The sequence below is a fragment of the Stegostoma tigrinum genome, chromosome 28 (assembly GCF_030684315.1).
Source record: "Stegostoma tigrinum isolate sSteTig4 chromosome 28, sSteTig4.hap1, whole genome shotgun sequence".
NCBI lineage: Eukaryota > Metazoa > Chordata > Chondrichthyes > Orectolobiformes > Stegostomatidae > Stegostoma > Stegostoma tigrinum.
The window spans coordinates 14,017,864-14,039,449 of record NC_081381.1 but is presented as its reverse complement, the minus strand read 5'-3'; the positions used below and the strand labels follow the sequence as shown (position 1 = coordinate 14,039,449).

The window sequence follows — 21,586 nt, the reverse complement described above, 5'->3', positions numbered from 1 at the left end:
CCCATCCAGATGCTTTTAAAATGTTGTCATTGTATCATCATCACCACCATTTCCTGTTCCACATGTGCATCACCCTCTACATGGAAAAAATTATCCCCCAAATCCTATCTAAAATCTTTCCTGTCACCTCAAACCTATGTCACGGACCTCCAGTCTGAAAGGCAACCGTCCGATCTAATTTTGTGTCCCCACCTGGATCCCATATGATCTAATCTTACTAACCAGTCTATCATGTGGAACCTTGCCACACAGTTTGCTGAAGTCCATATAGACAACTTCTACAGCTCTGCCTTCATCAATCATTTATGTCACTTCAAAAAAAAACTCAAATCAAGCTAGTGAGACATGATTTTCCAAGCATAATGTCAAGTTGGCTACCTCACATCAGTCCTAGCCTTTCCAAATGAATGTAAATCCTGTCCCTCAGAATGCCCCCAAAAACTTACCCATCACAGATATAAGGCTCACAGGTCCATAGTTCCCTGTTTTTTTGTTTCACCCTTTCTTCAATAATTCCATTGCATTAGTCAACCTCCTGTCTATTGGCACCTCACCCGTGGCCATCGATGATAGAAATATCTCTGAAATCTCTTCAGTAGCTTTCCACAAAGTTCTAGGGTACACCTGATCATGTTTGGGGATTTATCTATCTTTATACATTCTAAGATCTCCAGTACCATCTCTTCAAAATGTGAATTATTTTCAAGACATCGTTATTTCCCCCCCCCCCCCCCCCCCCCACATCACGTTCCCTAGCTTCCATGACCTTCTCCCCTGTAAATACTGACAAAATATTCGTTGTGTCTCATCCATCTGTTGTGGATCCATAAATAGATAGCACTGTTGATCTTTAAGGGGCTCTGTTCTCTCCCTAGTAACTCTTTTCACCTGAGTGTACTAATAGAATCTCTCTGGATTCTCCTTAATCCCATTTTCCAAAGCTATCTCATGTCTGTTTTTGTCCTCCTAATTTCCCTCTTAAGCACTCCTGTAGGGATTTTCTTGATCCTTGCTGTCTATACCTGACGTACTTTCTTCTTGACCAGAACCTCAATTTCTCTAGTCATCCAACATTCCTTGCATTTACCAATCTTGCCGTTCGCACTAACTGGAGCTTACTGCCTCTGGACTCTCTTGTTATCTTATTTTTATAGGCTTCCCACTTCCAACCATCCCATTTACCTGCCAATAACCTCCCCAAATCAGTTTTTGAATGTTCCTGTCTAATACCGTCAAAATGGGCCTTAGTCCAACATAGAATTTTAACCTTTTGATCAGTCCGATCGTTTTTCAAAACAATTTTAAAACTTGTAGTATTATGGTCACTTGCCCCCTAGTACTCCCCCATTGACACCACACGTGTTTACTCTGCCTTATTTTCCCAACATAAGGTCAAGTATTGTTCCTGCTGAAGTAGGTACATCCACATATTCAATAAGGATTTTCTTGTACACACTTAATAGATATCTCCTTATTCAAGCCTTTAACACTTTGGCAGTTCCAGTCTATGTTTGGAAAGTTAAAATCCCCTACTGTTACAACCCTATTCTTGCAGATATGTGATCTCATTACATATTTGTTTCTCAATTTCCCACTGTTGATTACGAGGTCCATAGTACAATCTCAATAAGGTGCTCGTCCTCTTATTTCTCAGTTTCTCCCATGTAACTTGACTGGCCAGTCTCCTCGGAATATCTCCCCAAATAGTGCTGTAATGTTATTCCTAGCTAAAAATATAATTTCCCCTCATCTCTTGCCTCCCTTTTTAGCATCTATACATTAAGTTGCCAGTCCTGTCCATCCCTGAGACTCATTTCTGTAATAGCTGTGATATCCCAGTCCAATGTTCCCAACCATGCCCTGAGTTATTTGTCAGGTCTGTTAAGAATTTCAAGCCTAATAACTTTTAGCTCAAGTTAAGCCTACTAAATAAATGATGCACTGGGTGAGCACCATTTATTTTTGGCAACCATTTCAAGTTCATCAACATGAACGTGAGAAGCATCCATGAATGGAGTTTGAATCCCATAATTCAATATTTTCTAGTTGGTCATGTGCAATTGTGTTCTGAGCCATCATTTCGGATTTTACGGTCTTCTACACCTGCACCTTTTAAATCCAGGATATCTGCTGATGCAATTTCAAATGAGTGACAAGTGGACTCTTTTACTCATGTATTTTGCTTTTATTTAACCATTGAAGTTCACTGAATGTGGATTGAATGACAACCTTCCAACTTTTTAATATCCCTTTTTGTGTTTTGGTTTGCAGACTGATCTCTTCAAAATTTTGCACAATATTTTACTTAATGGTGAGACTAGAGAGTCTGCATTAAATTACATGGCAGCAGTGGTAAATCGCAATATGAAGAAAGCACAAATGCAGGTAAGTGTCGGATGAATGGACACGTCACTTCTCGGGTTGCCTTTTGGATGAGATAATATAAAACCCCTTGGTGGTGTTTTTGACATAGTCTGTTAATCTCTGCCTGAAATTTGAACTTTTGTCATTTTCCCTGGGACTTGCTTTTGTGAAAGCTGCAGCAGGGAAGCCTGGCCCTTCAATTTTTTTCAGTTGGTTTTTGGCCAACCGCGACGCAGTTTTATTATATGGCTTCTATCTCAGAGTCATAGAGATGTACAGCATGGAAACAGACCCTTTGGTCCAGCTTGTCCAAGCTGACCAGATATCCTCAATAAATCTAGTTGCATTTGTCAGCATTTGGCCCATATCCCTGTAAACCCTTCCTAGTCATGTACCCATCCAGACGCCTTTTAAATGTTGTAGTTGTGCCAACCTCTACCATGCCTCTGGCAGCTCATACCATTCATGCACCACCCTCTGCATGAAAATGTTGGCCCTTAAACTAATGCCCTCCAGTTTTGGACTCATCCCATCAGGGGGGGAAAAAACCTTATCTGTTCACCCTATCTGCAGCCCTCATGATGTTATAACCTCTGTAAGGTCACACCTCAGCCTCTGGTGCTCCAGGGAAAATAGCACCCCAGCCTGTTCAGCTCCTCTCTGGCTCAAATCTTCCAAAATCCTTGTAAATCTTTTCTGAACCCTTATGACTTTGACAACATCCTCCCTATAGCTGGGAGACCAGAATTGCATGTAGTATTCCAACAGTGGTCTAACCAATGTCCCATACAGCCACAATATGACCTCCTAATTTGTATACTCAATACACTTGCCAGTAAAGACAAGCATACTAAATGACTTCTTCACTATCCTATCTACCTGATACAACCTGCACTCCAAGGCCTTTTTGTTCAGCAGCAGTCCCTAGGACCTTACCATTAAGTGTACAAGTTCTGCCCTGATTAGTCTTTCCAAAATGCAGCACCTCACATTTATCTAAATGGGGGCAGCACAGTGGCTCAGTGGTTGGCAATGTTGTGTCTCAGCCCCACTGACCTGGGTTTGATTCCACCTGCAGGTGACTGTCTGTGTGGAGTTTGCACATCTTCCTTGTCTGTGTGGTTCCCTCCCATACCAAAGATGTGTAAGTTAGGTGGATTGGTTGTGCCAAATTGCCCTGTAGTGTCCAGGGATGTATAGATTAGATGTGTTGGCCACAGGTGAGGGATGGGTCTGTGTGCGTTGCTCTTCAGAGGGTTAATGTGGACTCTTTGGGCCGAATGGCCTGTTTCCACACTGTAGGGATTCTGTCACTTGAACTTGATCCAGCACTCCTTGGCCCTTTGAACCATCTGATCAAGATCCCATTGTACTCTGAGGTAACCTTCTTCACTATCCACTGCACCTCCAATTTTGGTGTCATTTGCAAAGTTACTAACCATACCTATTATGTTCATATCCAAATCGTTTATATAAAATGACAAAAAGCACCGATCCTTGTGTCACACCACAGGCCTCCAGTCTGAAAAGCAATCCTCTACTGACAAACTCTGTTTTCTGTTTTTGAGCCAGTTTTCTATCCAGATAGTTAGTTCTGCCTGTATTCCATGTGATCTAACCTTGCTAACCAGATTACCATGAGGAATCTTGTTGAATATCTCACTGATGGCCACATAGATCACGTCCACCACTCTGCCCCATCCATCCTCTTTGTTACTCCTTCAAAAAACTCAAGTTAGTGAGACACGATTTCCCATAGACGCAGCCATGTTTACTATCTGTAATCAATCCTTGCCTGTCCAAATTCAGGTCAATGCTGTCTGTCTGGATTCCCTCCAAAAACTTGCCCGCCGGGGCAGCACGGTGGCTCGGTGGTTAGCACTGCAGCCTCACAGCGCCAGGGACCCGTGTTCGATTCCCACCTCGGGCAACTGTCTGTGTGGAGTTTGCACATTCTCCCTGTGTCTGCTTGGGTTTCCTGCGGGTGCCCTGGTTTCCTCCCACAGTCCAAAGATGTACAGGTTAGGGTGGATCGTCCATGCTAAATTACCTGTAGTTTTCAGGGGTGTGTGGGTTATAGGGGGATGGGTCTGGGTGGGATGCTTCAAGGGGCAGTGTGGATTTGTAGGGCCAAAGGGCCTGTTTCCACACTGTAGGGGATCTAATGTAATCGTCAGCTCACTGATTTTTATAGTTCCCTGGCGCTTCCTGAACACCTTTCTTAAATAGTAGGCACCATATTAGCCAACCTCCAAACTTCTGACACTTCATCTGCGGCTATCGATGATACAAGTATCTCACCAAAGGACCCAGCGGTCACTTCTCTAGCTTCTGAGTTCTAGGGTAGACCTGATCAGGTGTCGGGGATGTATCCACATTTATGCATTTTAAGACGTCCAGCACCACATCCCTTGTAATATGGACATTTTTCAAGATGTCTCACATTATTTCCTCTGTCTACCTTCTGTATCCTTCTCCTCAGTAAACACTGATACAAAATACTCGTTTAGTATGCTCCCCGATCTCTTGCAGCTTCACATGTAGGTGGCCTTGCTGATCTTTAAGGCACCCTGTTCTCTCCTTAGTTACTCTTTTGTCCAAATTGTATTTGTAGAATCCCATTGGATTCTCCTTAACCCCATTTGCCAAAGCAAGTAACATCCAATTAACTTCCCTGGATGTATTCCCAGGAGTATCCTCCCTAAATACAGCCATAATGTTATCTCTAATTAAAAATGCCACTCCCCCTCTTCTCTTGTTTCCGCCTCCGTCGTCCTCCTCCTCCTCCTCCTCCTCCTCCTCCTCCTCCTCCTCCTCATCCTCATCCCCTCCCCCCCCACCACCGTGTTGTCCATCCTTCCCGTAGCATCTACACCCTGAGACATTAAGCTGCCAGTCTCGTCTATCCCTGAGCCTTGTCTCTGTAATTATTGTGATATCCCAGTCTGCCCACCCATGCCCCAAGTTCATCTAGTAGGCCTCCAGCATTAAAATAAATGTTGTTTAATTTATCAGTCGTACCTTATTCTCTGCTTTTTCCCAACCGTACCAGTCTGAGACTGATGTCTATCCTTGCGATCTCTCTCTATTTCGCCCCCCACTTCATCCATTCCCACCCCATTAGTTTTCCCCCCAGTCAGCTCTCTCAAATGTCCCCACCAGTGTATTAGTCCCCTTCCAATTAACGTCCAACCCATCCTTGTTATACAGGTCACTTCTACCCCAGAAGAGATTCTAGTGATCCAAACATGTGAATCCTTCTCCCCTGAACCAGCTCCACATTCATCTGCTCTATCCTCCTATTCCTACCTCACTAGCTCTTGGCACAAGGAGTAATCCAGATATTACTACCCTCAAGGATTTCGTTTTTAAATTCTTGCCTAACTTCCTACGTTCTGCCCTCAGAATCTCATCCTTTTCTCTTCCTATGTTGTTAGTTCCAATGTGTGTAATGACCTCCTGCTGGTCCCTCTTCTCTTTAAGAATATTTTGCACCCTCTCCAAGACATCCTTGATCCTGGCCCCAGGGAGGCAACATACAGTTTTGATGTCTTGCTTTCAGCCACAGAAGTGTCTGGTGCCTATGTCTAGAGAGTCCTGCACCACAATCGATTGCTCGGTACCTGACATACCCCTCGTGACATTAGAGCCAGTCTCAGTACTAGAAACTTTGCTGTTAGTGCAATGTTTTCCCAAAAAGTCCATTACCCTCTACAGTTTCAAAAACAGCATAGTTGTTTGACATGGGGATAACCACAGGAGAACCCCGCACGACTAGCCTCCATTCCTGGAGGTAACCCATTTACCCGACTCTGTCATTGGTTTATCTCCCTTCCTGCAACTGCCATCCATCACACTTGGTAGCTCCTGTAGATTCCTCATTGTCTGTAGCTGCCACGCCAACTGATCCATGCGATCCAATAGGATTTGCAACCAAACACTTAGTGCAGACATAATCATCAGTAACATGGAATATCTCCCACATCTGACAGGAAGAGCACATCACTCTACTAAAGGCCATCTTTGCACCTTAGCAATCTACAGACGCAGAAAATAGCAGTCTTGCTGCTCTAAAAACGCTGTTCCAGGCTAACCTAGTGCATATGTTTATATTTTTGAAGTTTATTCAAGAGACAGATCTTGATAAGGCATTTCATCAAGAAATAACCCACTTTACTTATTGTTGTAATTTTATGGGAATGAAAGCAGTAAGCTTACACTTCTCAAAAGCCACACAGCTGCTCCCCTGCCGTGAGCTCGCCCATACATGATCTTCCATGATCAGCTGTGAATTTTGCTGTTTAGGTTTCCTTAGACAAAAACTCAGATATCCAGAGATACTCCAATCAAATGCCTGAGATTTAGAGAATGGGAGCATAGTATTTGAAGCTTTCTCTCAAAATCCCATTCTTGAGAGTGATTGGGGTTGGATAAAAAATGCTGACCTTGCCAGCGATGTTCATGTCCAACAAAATAATTTTAAAATAGTTGAGTATATTGCCCATTTTAAAAAAGTCTCATTTCCTAATTATAGTTGAAAACGCCATGATAAGTACAGCATTTTTAAAATGTAGAAATTATTTTAAATAGACAGATGACCGACTGGTATCGACCGATGGGTTCATGTTGAATTTTTTGTGGGTGCTACAGCAACTGAGCACAAAGATCAAGCTAGAAACCGTTGACCCGATGTACATTTTCCACCCAAAGTGTCGCATCAACATACTATCTGATGAGACGCGTGTGAAAGCCTCTATGGAAGACATTAAAAGCTGGCTTTCTGAACTCAGTAAGTACATTTGATGTATTTAGTATGCAATTTTGTGTTTTTTCTTTCTCCTGTAACTGTCTGTTGGAGTAAGGTGTTTATTTTAAACTGCGTTCTTTGGCTTAAATTGTTTTTAGAAACTTTACATATTTTCTTTTAAATCTCAATAGATGATCAGTCTAAGTTTGCTGAGCCAAAGTTCCCCACAGAATGCTTCTTCCTGACACTACATGCGCACCACCTTGCTATCTTGCCAAGTTGCCGCCGATATATAAGAAGACTGCGAGCTATTAGAGATCTAAACCGGTAGGAAGGGGTTGCAAAAATAGATTTATGTTTTGGAAGGCCTTTCAAGGAGCTTGATGGCGAAGTAGATAGTTTGGTAATCTATTAGTCTGCACTTGGAAGTTTATACACAAAAGAATATGTGGTTTGAGAGTGACCAGTACAAGCTCATTTAGCACAGTTCCCATATACAGGGGTTATACAGGCAACCTGAAACCATAAATGTGACACAATATTCTACTAATAGTGTGTAATTATACTTATTGATCTCCATTGTGTCAGTGAACTTTTCTTCCAGTTCAGTTAAGGTGTACATTGACTTTTTCTTTTCCCTTTTCCACAGGACTGTGGAGGAACTGAAAAATAGTGAAAGTCAGTGGAAGGATTCTCCATTGGCAAACAGACACAGAGAGATGTTGAAGCGATGCAAGACACAGTTGAAGGTGTGTAAGAATTATTGCAGGTAATGATACAATTGTGGCACCAATAGTGCTAATATTTAGTTTCTTTAGATTCCACAGAAAAAAGTGATGGGTCCATCTACTTTTTGCTGTTGCATCATAACTGTAGAGGCTGATTTTTATTTAATTGGCTGAATAATGCCAAGGGCATAGATTTGTTTCTTGCTCTGGCTGATGTACACTTGAAACCCGCCTCCTCTCCCGATAACTAAGAATGGAAAGCAATGGCAAACCACCACTGACAAAAACTGCCAAGAAAATGGCTCAGAATGAAGCCTCGGTACATGTTGAGGCAAGGACCAGCCTTTGTACAGAGCACATGTGCTATGTTGTCATAACAGTTAAGAACCCTTTGAAAGACACATCATATTTTACTCCTTTCTAATTATCGGAGTACTTTGAATTGGTAAAAATGACTTTCTCTTCACTTTGAAAAGACTATGCCCCCATTCCCTTATCACTATCAACCCTGATGTTCATGATTTTCTTTCCAGAGATCACGTCCTGAGATGTATGTGCGTTGCACCCGTAATGTTGAGTGGCATTTTGTAGGGCTTTGTTAGTGACTGCAGTCATGTAGAAAATCTGTGTATTGAATATCATTTACCATTGATGGCACATACTATTAACTTGAATTTAGCATCAACTATTGTAGATTGAATTCAAATGTTAAAAATATGGTGTATATTTCATGTTGGTTGTCAGCCCATTCATAACTTTGCACAATAAAATTGTGTTTGTATTTTTGTAGCTAAGTTAGCTTAGCAGTATTTCATGACCTTGTAAACTAAGTTATTATAAACTTTATGACATCCATCTTAGAAGTTTTTAAAAGTTGAGCCTGGTAAAAGAAATTACTGATCATCATTTAGAGTAACATTAAAGTGCAGTGGTGAACTGTTTTGTGTAATGCAATCCCCTATTTGTATTTTGTTGGTACTAAACAAGCCATCAATCTATGACTGGTCATGTTTATGGAACAAGCAGTTCCAAGAGTTGCTGGGTGGCAACATTCAGTTCTGCACGGTAATAGGGGAAGGACTTCTTGTGAGATTTTTATTAAGCCATTCGGGACAGTTTGGGAGTCACTGAAAAGAGTTTCAAAGGTTGTTTAGTTGAAGAAGACTGACGAGAATAGAACTAGTGATGCTGTTGACTGTGCTGCACATGGCAACCAATCTGCGCAGGTTTTGTGCAGTGAGGGCTGCACAGTCTTACAGTAGTTGAGTAGCTCTGTTTAGTGAGGGCTTGGGAAGACTTAACCTGTGGGACCTCAGAAGAAGCTTTGTAATGCTCCGGTGACGAGTGTGTCCCGCAGGGTTCAGTGTTGGGGCCACAGCTGCTTACCTTATATTAATGATCTGGATGAAGGGACTGGGGGCATTCTGGCAAAGTTTGCCGATGATACGAAGATATGTGGATAGGCAGGTAGTACTGAGGAGGTGGGGAAGCAGAAAGATTTAGACAGTTTAGGAGAGTGGTCCAGGAAATGGCTGATGAAATTCAATGTGAGGTTTTGCACTTTGGAAAAAAGAATACAGGCATGGACTATTTTCTAAACGGTGAGAAAATTCGCGAATCAGAAGTGCAAAGGGATCTGGGAGTGTTGGTCCAGGATTCTCTAAAGTTTAACTTGCAGGTAGAGTCCGTAATGAAGAAAGGGAATGTAATGTTGTTGTTTATCTCAAGAGGGTTGGAATTTAAAAGCAGCGATGTGCTTCTGAGGCTTTGTAAAGCTCTAGTTAGGCCCCATTTTGAATACTGTGTCCAATTTTGGGCCCCACACCTCAGGAAGGACATACTAGCCCTGGAGCATCTCCAGCGGAGATTCACACGGATGATCCCTGGAATGGTAGGTTTAGCGTATGATGAATGGCTAAGGATCCTGGGATTGTACTCATTAGAGTTTAGAAGGTTGAGGGGAGATCGAATAGAAACTTACAAGATAATGTATGGTTTAGAAGGGGTGGACGCTAGGAAGTTGTTTCCGTTAGGTGGGGAGACTAGGACCCGTGGGCACAGCCTTAAAATTAGAGGGGGTAAATTTAAAACTGAAATGAGACGACATTTCTTCAGCCAGAGTGTGGTGGGCTTGTGGAATTCATTGCCGCAGAGTGCAGTGGAGGCCGGGACGTTGGATGCCTTCAAGGCAGAGATCGACAAATTCTTGATCTCAGAAGGAATCAAGGGTTACGGGGAAAGTGCAGGGAAGTGGTGTTGAAATGCCCATCAGCCAAAGGCTTATTTTGCTGGATGCAGTTGAACAAGATTCAAATTCAAAGAAAACCCAGGAGCAGTTTCAGCTTAGTGAACTGGCTGTCAGTGAAGAGTTGAGCTTGCACTTGTGAATGTGCACTAGAGGGGGTGGAGGGGGAGGGGAGTAGAGAGAGGTAGTGGTTAGATGCAACAGAAAAGGAAATTCAGAATGGGAAGAGTCGTTTGAGGTAGTTTATGATGGAATGGCCCTTGAAATGGAGTTTCAAGACCTGATTGGCACAAGTGAAGAATTATAATCCCGTGTGAAGTTAAGTGAGATTTGATGCTCCATCAGGACTGGGAGTTGCTGAGATGTCTGTGGGCTCTGTCTTGATCACATTTGCAATTGGATGTTCAATCAGTCTGTTTATGCATTTACCTAGTTAATTCTTGTGTTAGTTGTATTCTAGATTTATATTACTGTTCTGATTTTGGATAGTAAAATTTACTGTTCAAAATCATGAAATCTTTAGCCTTCATCTTAAACCAAGTTCTCTGGCTCTCCCTTTGTCTACTTTATTTTAAAAAAAGGTTGCATTGGTGATCTGACGCAAGATTGTACTAAGTGTTAAATGGCAGCACACAACATTAAAATACAATACATATTAATGCTGGTTTCTTGGAACCTTAACATTTTAATTCTGATTTTGTCCTATTTATTGATATTAACGATAAACCTGGGGTTAAGCCATTAAAATAGATTTCAAAGTTCCTTTGTGTTGGTACTATAACAAAATTCGGAGGATTGTGTAAATGTGGCATGTTGAAATTGGTTCTGAGATGTGTAGGTGCCGGTAATGGTCTATTCTTTGTTTTGTCTAAAAAGTTATTTTAGTTGGGGATGATTTTAGGTTTTTATTGATGCGTTCTCAATTTTACTCCTAGAAATTGGTGCGGAGCAAGGCATGTGCTGATGCTGGTTTGCTAGATGAGAATCTATTGAGAAGATGCCTCCAGTTTTATGGCACATTAATTCAACTGATCTTTCGTCTGGTTGATCCACACTACCCAGAGTAAGTGTTCTGCCCTTGTTTTACACAATATCATCACAAATTGCAGTAATATTTGTATCTGTTAGACACAAAGATAGTATAATTTATTCATGCCCCCCCCCCACTGGAATATCGGTTCAATATGCTTGTTGTTTTCAGTGAGAAAAAAGTCAGATGGATCACTTTAAATCTGATGACTAACACATAATGATTCCTGCTCTCGATTATTATTGTTATTTTTTCTAATGTTTGCTCCCATCATTTATTGATGGTGTATAACTTGTAGTGGACAACTAATAATTTAAGTGGTGGAGAGCAAGACGAGGGCTCCTGAGCCAGCATCTTCCTTGCCTATAATGGAAAGAGGAGGGATTTCTGAATTACAGTCCTCCTCAGAAATCCTTGCTGATTTATACTTTCTTCCCTTTTCCATTCGCATGAGGGATCTGAATTTGATTACTTTATTAGTAAATGCATTGTTAAGGAAATGTGATTTACTTTCTGCAGTCCTGCCACATCCAGTTGTGAATGGTGGTGGGCAATCAAACAATTCATTGTAGGAGGAGGCTCCACAAATATCTGCATTCTCAATGATGGAAGAGTCCAGTACATCAGTGCAAAAGATAAGGCTGAAGCTTTAGCAGCAATTTTCAGCCAGAAGTGCCAAGTGAATGATTCATCTTGGCCTCCTGCAGTGGTCGCCAGCATTACAGATACAGTCTTCAGCCAATTTGATTCACTCCACGTGATGTCAAGAAATGGTTGGAGACACTGGATACTGCAAAGACTATGGGCCCTGACAACATTCTGGGAATAGTGCTGAAGACTTGTGCTCCAGAACTTGCTGCTCCCCTAGCCAAGCTGTTCCAGTATAGTTATAACACAGGCATCTACCTGACAATGTAGAAAATTGCCCAAGTATGTCCTTTACTTTAAAAGAAGGACGAATCCAGCGCAGACAATTACTGCCCTATCGGTCTGCTTTTGATCATCAGTAAAGTGATGAAGGGCGTCACTTACAGTGCTATTAAGCAGCACGTGCTCAGTGACGCCCAGTTTGGGTTCTGCCAGGGCCACTTGCCTCTTAATCTCATGACAGCCTTGGACAAAAGAGCTGAATTAATTAGGTGGGGTGAGAGTGACAGCCCTTGACACCAAGAAGCCCTAGCAAAACTGGAATCAGTGGGTATCAGGCAGCAAACGCTCTGGTCCGCCCCTGCCCTCGCCCCCTCTGTGATATGTTCAGCACCATTCTTGATGCCTTGGATACTGAAGCAGTCCATGTCAAACCTAGATATTGCATTTGAACAAATCGCAACTAACACTTATGCCACACAATTCCAGGCTATGACCGTCACCAGCAAGAGACAATCTGCTACCACTCCTTGACGTTCAGTGGTGTTACCATCACTGAAACCCCCACTGCCAACATCCTGGGAGTTATCATTGGTCAGGAACTCAACTGGATTCATGATATTAAACATAAGGGCTACAAGAGCCGGCCAGAAGCTAGGAATACTGTGGCATGTAATTCATCTCCTGACTTCCCAAAGCCTGCCCACCATCTACTAGACATAAGTTAGGAGTGTGATGGAATGCTCCCCACTTCCTGGATGGGTGCAGCCCCAACAACACTCAAGAAGCTTGACACCATCCAGGATAAAGCAGCCAGCTTGATTGGCACTACATCCACTCCCTCCTCCACTGCCGCTCAGTAGCAGCAATGTATACGATCTACAAGATACACTGCAGAGATTCACTAAAGACACCTCGAGAGTTCCTTCCAAACCCATGACCACTTCCATCTAGAAGGACAAGGGCAACAGATATATGGGAACATCACCTGCAAATTCCCCTCCAAGCCACTTACCATCCTGTCTTGGAAGTAAATTGACTTCCCATCGCTGTCACTGGGTCAAAGTCCTGGAATTCCCTCTCTAATGACATTGTGGGTTAACCCATAGCAGGCAGACTACAGCAGTTCAACGAGGCAACGCACCACTACCTTCTCAAGGGCATCTAAGGTTTGGCAAAACTTTTTGGCCAACCAGCTACACCCACATCCCACGAATAGATTTTTTTAAAAACTCCCTTTTATATCAAAATGCTGTAAAGCATGTTGTATGAGCAAATTGTCTTTGTGCACAAGCAGTAGGCAGACTATAGTACTAAAATCCAGAATATTGCATTGCAGACAGAGAACGGTCCATGTAATGTACTTATCCTGTTAGTTTTGAGTTGCTTGTGTCAACTTTTACTGACATCAGCTATCCTTCTTGCCTCCTTGTCAATTGCTGTAGATTTATGTTACTTCCTAAAAGCTTCATGGCCACTAAGAATGGTTTGAGATGACCAGCTTTATTGCTGGCTAGAACTGTCAGAAGGCAAGCGATGTGCATTCCACCAGTCTTTGACTTGAATGCAAATTCAGCATCTGTATGGAACATGTTATAAATTACTATCACCTATTTCTCTGTTCCTAAAACACTAAAACTACACCATTTACTTTGAGGTCAGTGAACAAAGTGATCTTGTTGTAGTTTTGCTTATCTTTTTGAAGACATATTAACTTAAGTCACTTTTTTCTGAACAAATTAGACTAATACTAATCAAATAGGTGGTGACTTACATGGTTTCTTCTGTTTTTTTTGAGCTGTTCACTAACTACAGGATTGCTGAACGTTTGTTTGTTTTTTCTCCTCACAGCATGACACTGCCCCTTAACCTAGAGATCCCGAAGGTGTTTGCAGCATTGCCTGAATTCTATTTAGAAGATATTGCAGAATTTTTGCTGTTTATTGTACAGTAAGTAAATGTAAATGTAATTTCAACAGGTTTAATGATATGGTGTTAGTCCCTTGGTGATGTGTAATCACCAGGGTGCTGATCAAAACAAGTTCTCTTTTATGCAAGATTGGTAAGCCTAAAAATACAAAGCACTACCACTGTTCGAGGAGAATTTGGTCTTTTGGTGTTCTCGACTAACTTAAGTTTGTATGGTTCTCTGTACAAGTCAGAGTCTTCAATTTAGTGCATATTGTTGTCAAAAGTAATTATTTTTTGAAGGTGGAATAAATGCCAATTACATAAAGCATTTTTTTCAGATTTTGATTTAGTCTAGACTGTTCACCAGGTTATGAGAAGAACTTCCTTCAAATTGACTTTGGGGTCTTGCGGTTCTCTCAATTTGCCAATTTGCTGGAGCTGTAATCTTAATGTAATGAAGCCGCTTACACGTGCTTCCATTTAGAAGCTGCGCATTGTAATTGTGTTTCCTCACCCACTTACACTCAAGCTGCGCTGTTTGAGTTCATTTAGGGGTAGTAAATGCTATTGTTCAATTAATTTTCTTTTTGATGATTTGTCTAAATTGCATACACCATTGAGAAATATGTCAAGTCAGGATTTTGTCCTGTGGAACTCCTTAATATAACCCTAATATTTTCCTTATCAATGACACAGAAAATGTTTGCAAGTATATTTCTTTGTTGAATGGCAACTGTAACCAACACAAGTGTGATCAATTTGTTTTAAAGCATAATGTAACGTATTTTGTTCTGTCTGTATGCCGTAACTAATCAAAGTTTGAACATCTTCCAGCCAATATTATTTCTGGCCACTCTCAAATTGCCTGGGGCTCTGTGGCTAATCGTGCTTGCTGTATCCTGGTAAATCCAGCACATGATAGTGTTCTATCTGGAACTGTTTTCACTTGTTTGGTTGACTATCATGCAACAAAACACAACCCCACTGAAGCATTGGGCTATATCTGCTTTATTGGTGTTGTCTCCCCGAAAAGTCAACAAGTGACCATGAACATCCGTGGTATAAGCATCTTTTCTCCATTTTCTGAATGCTTCTCTTATCCTGAGTAACAAAAAGGTTAATTTAAAATTTTCCTATGACATGATATTTTCAAAACATGTAAAATCCTGAGATGACTTGACAAGGTGGTTGTTGAAAGGATAATTGTTTTATTAGAAGAGACCTTCCATGTTGTATATATCTGTAGTCAGAACTCCTTTTCTGACAAAGGATGCTTTTGCTTTTGAGAGAGTGCAGTGAAGGTTTCCCAGGCTGATTCCGAGGATGGCAGGACTGATGTATGAGGTGAGATTGAATAGGTTACAGTTGTTTTTGCTGGCGTTCAGACGAATGAGGTGCGGGGGATCCTCAGAGACTGAGAAAATTCTGACAGGACTGGACAGGGTAGGTGCAAGGAGGATGTTCCTGATGATGGATGTGGCCAGAACCAGGGGTCCCAGCATGAGGATTCGGGGTACACCATTTAGGATGGAGATCAGTAGGTCATTTCTTCACCCAAAAGTGGTGAGCATGTGGAATTCATTACCACCAAGAAGTAGTTAATGCCAAAATTTTGAATGTATTAAAGAGACGGCAAGTGGGATCAAAGGTTATGGGGAGAAAGTAGGACTGGGCTATTGAGTTGGATGATCAGCTAGGATTGTGATGAAAGGTTTGATTGGCCTCCTGTGCTTATCTTCTATGTTTCTAAGGGGACACAGTTTAAATATAAAGGGTCTGCTGTTTAATACTGAAATGAGGATTTTATTTGTAGGTTTGGAAGTTTTTAGAATTTTTTTTCCTCCAAATAGTGGTGGAGGTCGAGTCATTGAGTGCTTTTAAGGGAAGAGGTAAATTCTTTACTAACAAGGGAGTCAATTTTTGGGTGTAAGTGGGAGTGTAGAGTTACAGCTGTAATCATATCACCCATGATCTTATTGAGTAGTGGAGCGGGCCAGACAGGCTGAACGGCCACCTACTCATAATATATTTGCATTTACTGGTAACATTGTGCCTCTGTCAAATAATATCAAATTGCCGGTTGTCAGCTGTTTGTGAAAACATTGTATGTGCCAGCTTTTACAATTGATGGCTCTTTCTTATCATTTATTTTTCACTTATTCTTCTGCAGATATTCCCCTCAGGTTTTGTATGAACCTTGTACTCAGGACGTTGTGACCTTCCTTGTTGTATTTATCTGTAGTCAGAACTATATCCGAAATCCTTACTTGATTGCCAAGTTGGTAGAAGTCATGTTTGTGACAAATCCAGCAGTTCAGCCTCGAACACAGAAATTCTATGAGATAATGGAGAATCATCCATTGGCTACTAAACAACTTGTGCCTGCATTAATGAAATTTTACACAGGTATGCTGTTTGTCCTATTTATTACCCAAGTTAACTTGGAAATCTTATCAGTTGATGTACAATGGACTTAGTTTAAATCACCTGGATAAAGGAGCTTAGCCTAACCCTATCGCGGGTCACGCGAGTTACATGGGAAATTCCTGTAAAGTACTTTCTCAAGAAATTTATTCTCGTGATTCCTAAATTCTCATTGCTATGTTTATTGGGGAAACAGCATCATTAGTGGTAGACCAGCAATAAACATACTAGACAGCATTTCACTCCAGGATGGGTTGATTAGACTTTTTTCAATTTACTAAAAGGCTAAAGGACTCCAAGGCTTCCTCAAGTATAGTTAATTCTTTCATGACGAGAAATCAAGCACTGAAGCCAATGATTAGTATCTGACTTTGTATTGGAAAATTAATGGCGAACACCAACTTCATGAAAGGACTGATCCTTTTACAAAATAATTGAATGTTTGTTCTGATTTTCTGAAAGGAAAAAACCTGTCTCCATTCATTTTGAGGCATGAACTAATGCTGTGATCTGGTTCCTTAGGTGCTGACCACCCTATGGTTCCTCAACAAGTACTCATCCTTAGTGAATGCAGGTGCTGTGTGGGTCTGTTTGACTATTAGGGGTATCCATGTCCACACAACATTTGTACATTAGTGCCCTACTTGGGTTGAGTGGAGAATAAACAATGAAGTTGCTAGAGTCCCACCAGACTATACAGACTGTTCTGCCATGAGACAGAGATGACTCGTATGTTTCAGATGAGGGGAGAGGTTGAGAAATCTTCATGGTAGCCTCAGCCAGCAAGGGAATTGAATCCACACTGTTGGCTTCATCTCCAACCAGGTGACCAGCCAACTGAGCTGAACTGACCCTTTTTTGTCGGGAGCAGAGTCTGGTTATAATGTTACAGTGTTATCACAATGCATCATATCAGCGGGTGCCAGGAATTGTTCAAATAGTTATTTTGAAATCTTCATTTAGTTTGCACTTCATTTTCAGTGCATGTGTTTTAAATTATATGGAAAAAATGATGCTTATCTTCATTGTCAGTGAAATTATCCTAACTTAATATTTGGAAGGTAGTACAGTGTCTTAGGATGTACATTTTTGGAAATTTTTTTTTTCTTTGGAGCTTTGTAAACTAATAACCTGATGAAAATGTGTGACTGGGTGATCTTTTGCTAGGGCTGCGTTAATAACATTAGTGTTATAGTGTTACTGAAGCAGATAGTATCAAACCTGACGTATTACACTGATCTTCAGTATTTTGGAAACAACAACAAAGGGTGTTAATTTGTTTCTCAGATGTTGAACATACTGGAGCAACCAGTGAATTCTATGACAAGTTCACTATCCGTTACCACATCAGCACAATCTTTAAGAGCCTTTGGCAGAATGTGGCACATCAAGGTACCTTCATGGAAGAATTTAAGTAAGTTGATGCAACCCAACTTCCTCCTATCAATAAAGAAAGGACTGGTTTTGTGTATGATGATATGTTACTGTGAGATTGATGAGAAGGCTGTAATTGTAACATTTTAAAAGGCATTTAGATGGGTACATGAATAGGAAGGGTTCAGAGGGATTAGGCCAAATGCTGGCAAATGGAACTAGATTAATTGACGATATCTGGTCAGCACAGATGAGTTGGACTGAAGGGCCCGTTTCAGTGCTGTACGTCTCTCTGACTCTATAACCTGAAGAACCATGGATTCATTGTAACCACTGAGTGCCATGTGTATGGACAGTTATTTGTGGTTTTGTTCCCAAAACCTGATTAGATTTATGAAGTTTTTCTGCTTGCTGTTTTGTATCCTGCTTTACGCTGCATGTATTTTATATTTACAGTTCGGGAAAGCAATTTGTTCGTTACATCAATATGCTCATAAATGACACCACCTATTTGCTGGATGAAAGTCTAGATTCTCTCAAACGCATCCATGAGGTACAAGAAGAAATGAAGAACAAAGAGCGCTGGGATTCATTGCCCAGAGTGAGTTTGCATCTCAATGTGTGTTTGCTGTTATTACTATGAATAATTACTAGAATAGGATCTTGCCTGATGGCCACAGAAAGATGAGACAAAAACCGTTTCTAATTCCAGGGTGCTTAAAAGCAGCATCTTGAAATTCAAGAACAAGGGAGCATGCTGTATTTGCATAACTGGTTGCCCATTATTTGTGAAACTGTATCCAAATAGCAAACTTGTTTTTGTTTGTCGAGAACCGAAAAATACTTAGGTGATAAATTGTCCGTAAAGACACTGTTTCCAAAGTAATCACTGCAGATAAATACTTATAAACTTTCAAATGTTTTTGAGAGCAAAACCTAGAATTTTGCTCCTTTTTAGGATTGTTATATGTAAAAAGGAAGCTGCAGAGTCACTGTGCTAAATGCCTGGTGTTTGGGCTGTTTGTTTGATTCTGCTTCCTTATCGTTCCACCATTGGTCTGCATGACGTTTTTTAAAACTAGGAGTTAAAAATCTGCTGTCATTTTATTTTTAATTTTTATGAAGAATTATGAGCAAATAGCATTTTGAAATGGCAGCATTCATCTTGCATTTTTAAAATGTAGATTATATACTTGAATAAAATAAATTCCACCGTTTAATGGACCTCGAATTATTCACGGTTTTTATTTTCAAAGGATCAGCAACAAAGTCGGCAATCACAGCTGACACAGGATGAACGTGTCTCCCGCTCGTACCTTGCTCTTGGGGCGGAAACAGTAGATATGTTCCATTATCTCACCAAACAAGTACAAAAACCTTTCCTAAGACCTGTGAGTACATTATCTAGTGATTTGTTCCACCTTTTAATCTGCCAATGCTCATAGATATAAAGACCATTTTGCATGATTGTTATGTCTTACTTTTGAGTAGTAGTGAGACATTCACTTTGCTTCAGGCATACTATTGTCCAGTGTGTGAAAGAACTTCAGACACTTTTAAGTTGCTAAATGCTGAGCATGATCATTTAGATTTGAAGAAATGATGCTTGGGGACATAGAATGGATATCTTGAGATTGCTCTCAACCCCATCATAATTGTTTTCCTGCTTGACCAAAGATTCACATTGACATTGTAAACTAGTTTTACTAAATCTTATTTGCTGAAGGATAAAATAATGAGGGTTACATGATGAAGGTAGCAAGGACGTTTGTATGTAGGAGTGAAAAGAGACGACTATCTTAACCAGGGCTACTTTTGTGCATGCTAATAACCAAAATATATCTTTTGTTATAGGTGCTCACCAGTACTTGCTCTGTCTTTATTTTCTTTTGTTCATTGTTTCTCTTGTTTTTGTCAGGGAGTTTAAGGTATTCAGAAAATTGTTTGAACGTTGATAAAATGACCTAATTGGAATCTCTACATTAACTATTACAGATCAGTATTTCACGAACACGTTTTTTAATTTTTCCTTGTTTATTGCAGGAACTTGGCCCACGCCTAGCTGCCATGTTAAATTTTAACCTGCAGCAACTATGTGGACCGAAATGTCGCGATCTAAAGGTAGAGAATCCAGAGAAATATGGTTTTGAACCAAAGAAGCTTTTGGATCAGCTGACAGATATTTACCTGCATTTAGACTGCCCCCGGTTTGCAAAAGCAATTGCTGATGATCAGGTTTGTGTGCATCATTTTTAAGTGCTTTCCTTTTGCCTATTTTACATCTATTTCTAAGAGTAACTTCTAACAAAGTGCATGTTTGCAACTTCTGAAGGGAAGGAATTTGCAGCTGTAGCACCAACTCTGGGCAAATTGGTCAGGTCAATGACCAATTTTTAAGTTGACCATCAGAGGAAACCCCTGCAGACTTCCAGCATGTGCCTCCTCCTGGTCTCGGACATTTAGCATTCACATTCAACCCTGCAGAGGGTTCTTTAGATCTCGTGTACACCACCTGAGAGCGTGGTAGAATCCAATTCCTTGGAATCTTTCAGAAGGCAATTGGATGTGGCATTGAAGAGGACTGATTTACAAGATTGTTTGATGTTCGTCACTTTGGCTGTAAGAATAGAAAAACTGAATACTTTTTAAGCATATTTATTGATTACATAGAGACCTGCTGTGCTTGTACAGGAGTGCAGAGATTTGGCATGGAGATAAGTAAGCAATTAGGCATTTGCCATTCCTGCAAAGGGTGTGAAATACTAAGATAAAGAACTCTTGCCATAATTGTGCAGGCACAGGTGAGTTCACACCTGGACTATTGTGTGCCAGTTTGGTCCCCGTATTTTAGTACACCTTCACTTTGGCAAAACAGCAAAGCTTCACTCTAGATTGTCCCCTTGCATGCAAAGGTTGTCTTATGATGAGAGTCTCTAAGTAAATTGGTTCTATATTTTTTTGGAAGTTAGAAGAATGAGAGTTGACCTGAGTGAAACCTGTTTCTGAAGGGACTGAACAGGGTAGACACTGAGAGGCTTCTTCAGCTGGTCAGGGAATTTTAAATTTTCCACCACTGTCTCAAAGACTTAGGTTAAGAAGTTCTCAAACAGGTTGAGTGTCTTTAGAATTATCCATTCCAGAGTATTTGTGAATGCTTCATTGTTGAAAGTATTCAAGGCTGAGATGGACAGATTTTTGGTGTCTCTGGGAAATTGAAGCTCAAGATCAATAATGGTGGTAAATCAAGTTTGACAGGCTGTGTACAGGCTACTTGTTTCCTCCTTGGAGGAAGGTGGGGATCAGGACTAAATTGGACAACTGTTTCAAAGAGTTGTAAAAGTTAAATGGCTTCCTTCTGTGTTATAAGATTTTGTGCTTCTATCACTCACTTCCCTTCCAACGAAATAACAGCTGTTCCTACCGTACAAAAACTGATACTGAAGATGTAGCCAACAACCTTGAAAACTACTGTTTGATTATAAGTTGTTAGTCATTGATTTTTGCTTCTCATTTTAAATGTTAATATTGTAGATTATGTGGAGGGCAGTCAAGCAGTCACAAGCTGTCAGAAGTATATTTTGCATTTTGGGCATAGACAAGATTAGTATTTTCAAACCATCTGCACCCCTCCTTGCATACCTTCAGACCCAGTGCGCACTCCTGCTATGTGCATCATGAGCTGCTTCCAAGAAAATGGTTAAGCACCCAATCCTATGATACTCTGCTAATGCTAAGAAACTCAACAGAAAGTGTGCAGATCGGTAGAACCACAGAATTCCTACAGCGCAGAAAGAACCCATTTGGCCTATCGAGACTGCACCAACCCATGAGCATCTCACCCAGAGTTTGTTAATTCTCCCCCACCATCCCCATGACCCATGACATTTCTCATAGCT

The 21,586-nt window shown here is 40.9% G+C and overlaps 1 protein-coding gene across 2 annotated transcripts in view; it reads left to right on the top strand.

Annotated features, from left to right (window-relative positions):
• The window catches only part of ube4b (ubiquitination factor E4B, UFD2 homolog (S. cerevisiae)), a 76,548-nt gene that overhangs the window by 46,079 nt on the left and 8,883 nt on the right, over positions 1-21,586 (top strand). For both annotated transcript variants that reach the window (XM_048561346.2, XM_048561347.2), the window contains 11 exons: positions 2,272-2,385; positions 6,955-7,153; positions 7,303-7,438; positions 7,761-7,860; positions 11,020-11,147; positions 13,833-13,931; positions 16,063-16,298; positions 17,604-17,730; positions 18,147-18,291; positions 18,947-19,081; positions 19,734-19,925. In XM_048561346.2, the coding sequence (XP_048417303.1) occupies positions 2,272-2,385; positions 6,955-7,153; positions 7,303-7,438; positions 7,761-7,860; positions 11,020-11,147; positions 13,833-13,931; positions 16,063-16,298; positions 17,604-17,730; positions 18,147-18,291; positions 18,947-19,081; positions 19,734-19,925 (1,611 nt within the window). The remainder of the gene's footprint in view (positions 1-2,271; positions 2,386-6,954; positions 7,154-7,302; positions 7,439-7,760; positions 7,861-11,019; positions 11,148-13,832; positions 13,932-16,062; positions 16,299-17,603; positions 17,731-18,146; positions 18,292-18,946; positions 19,082-19,733; positions 19,926-21,586) is intronic.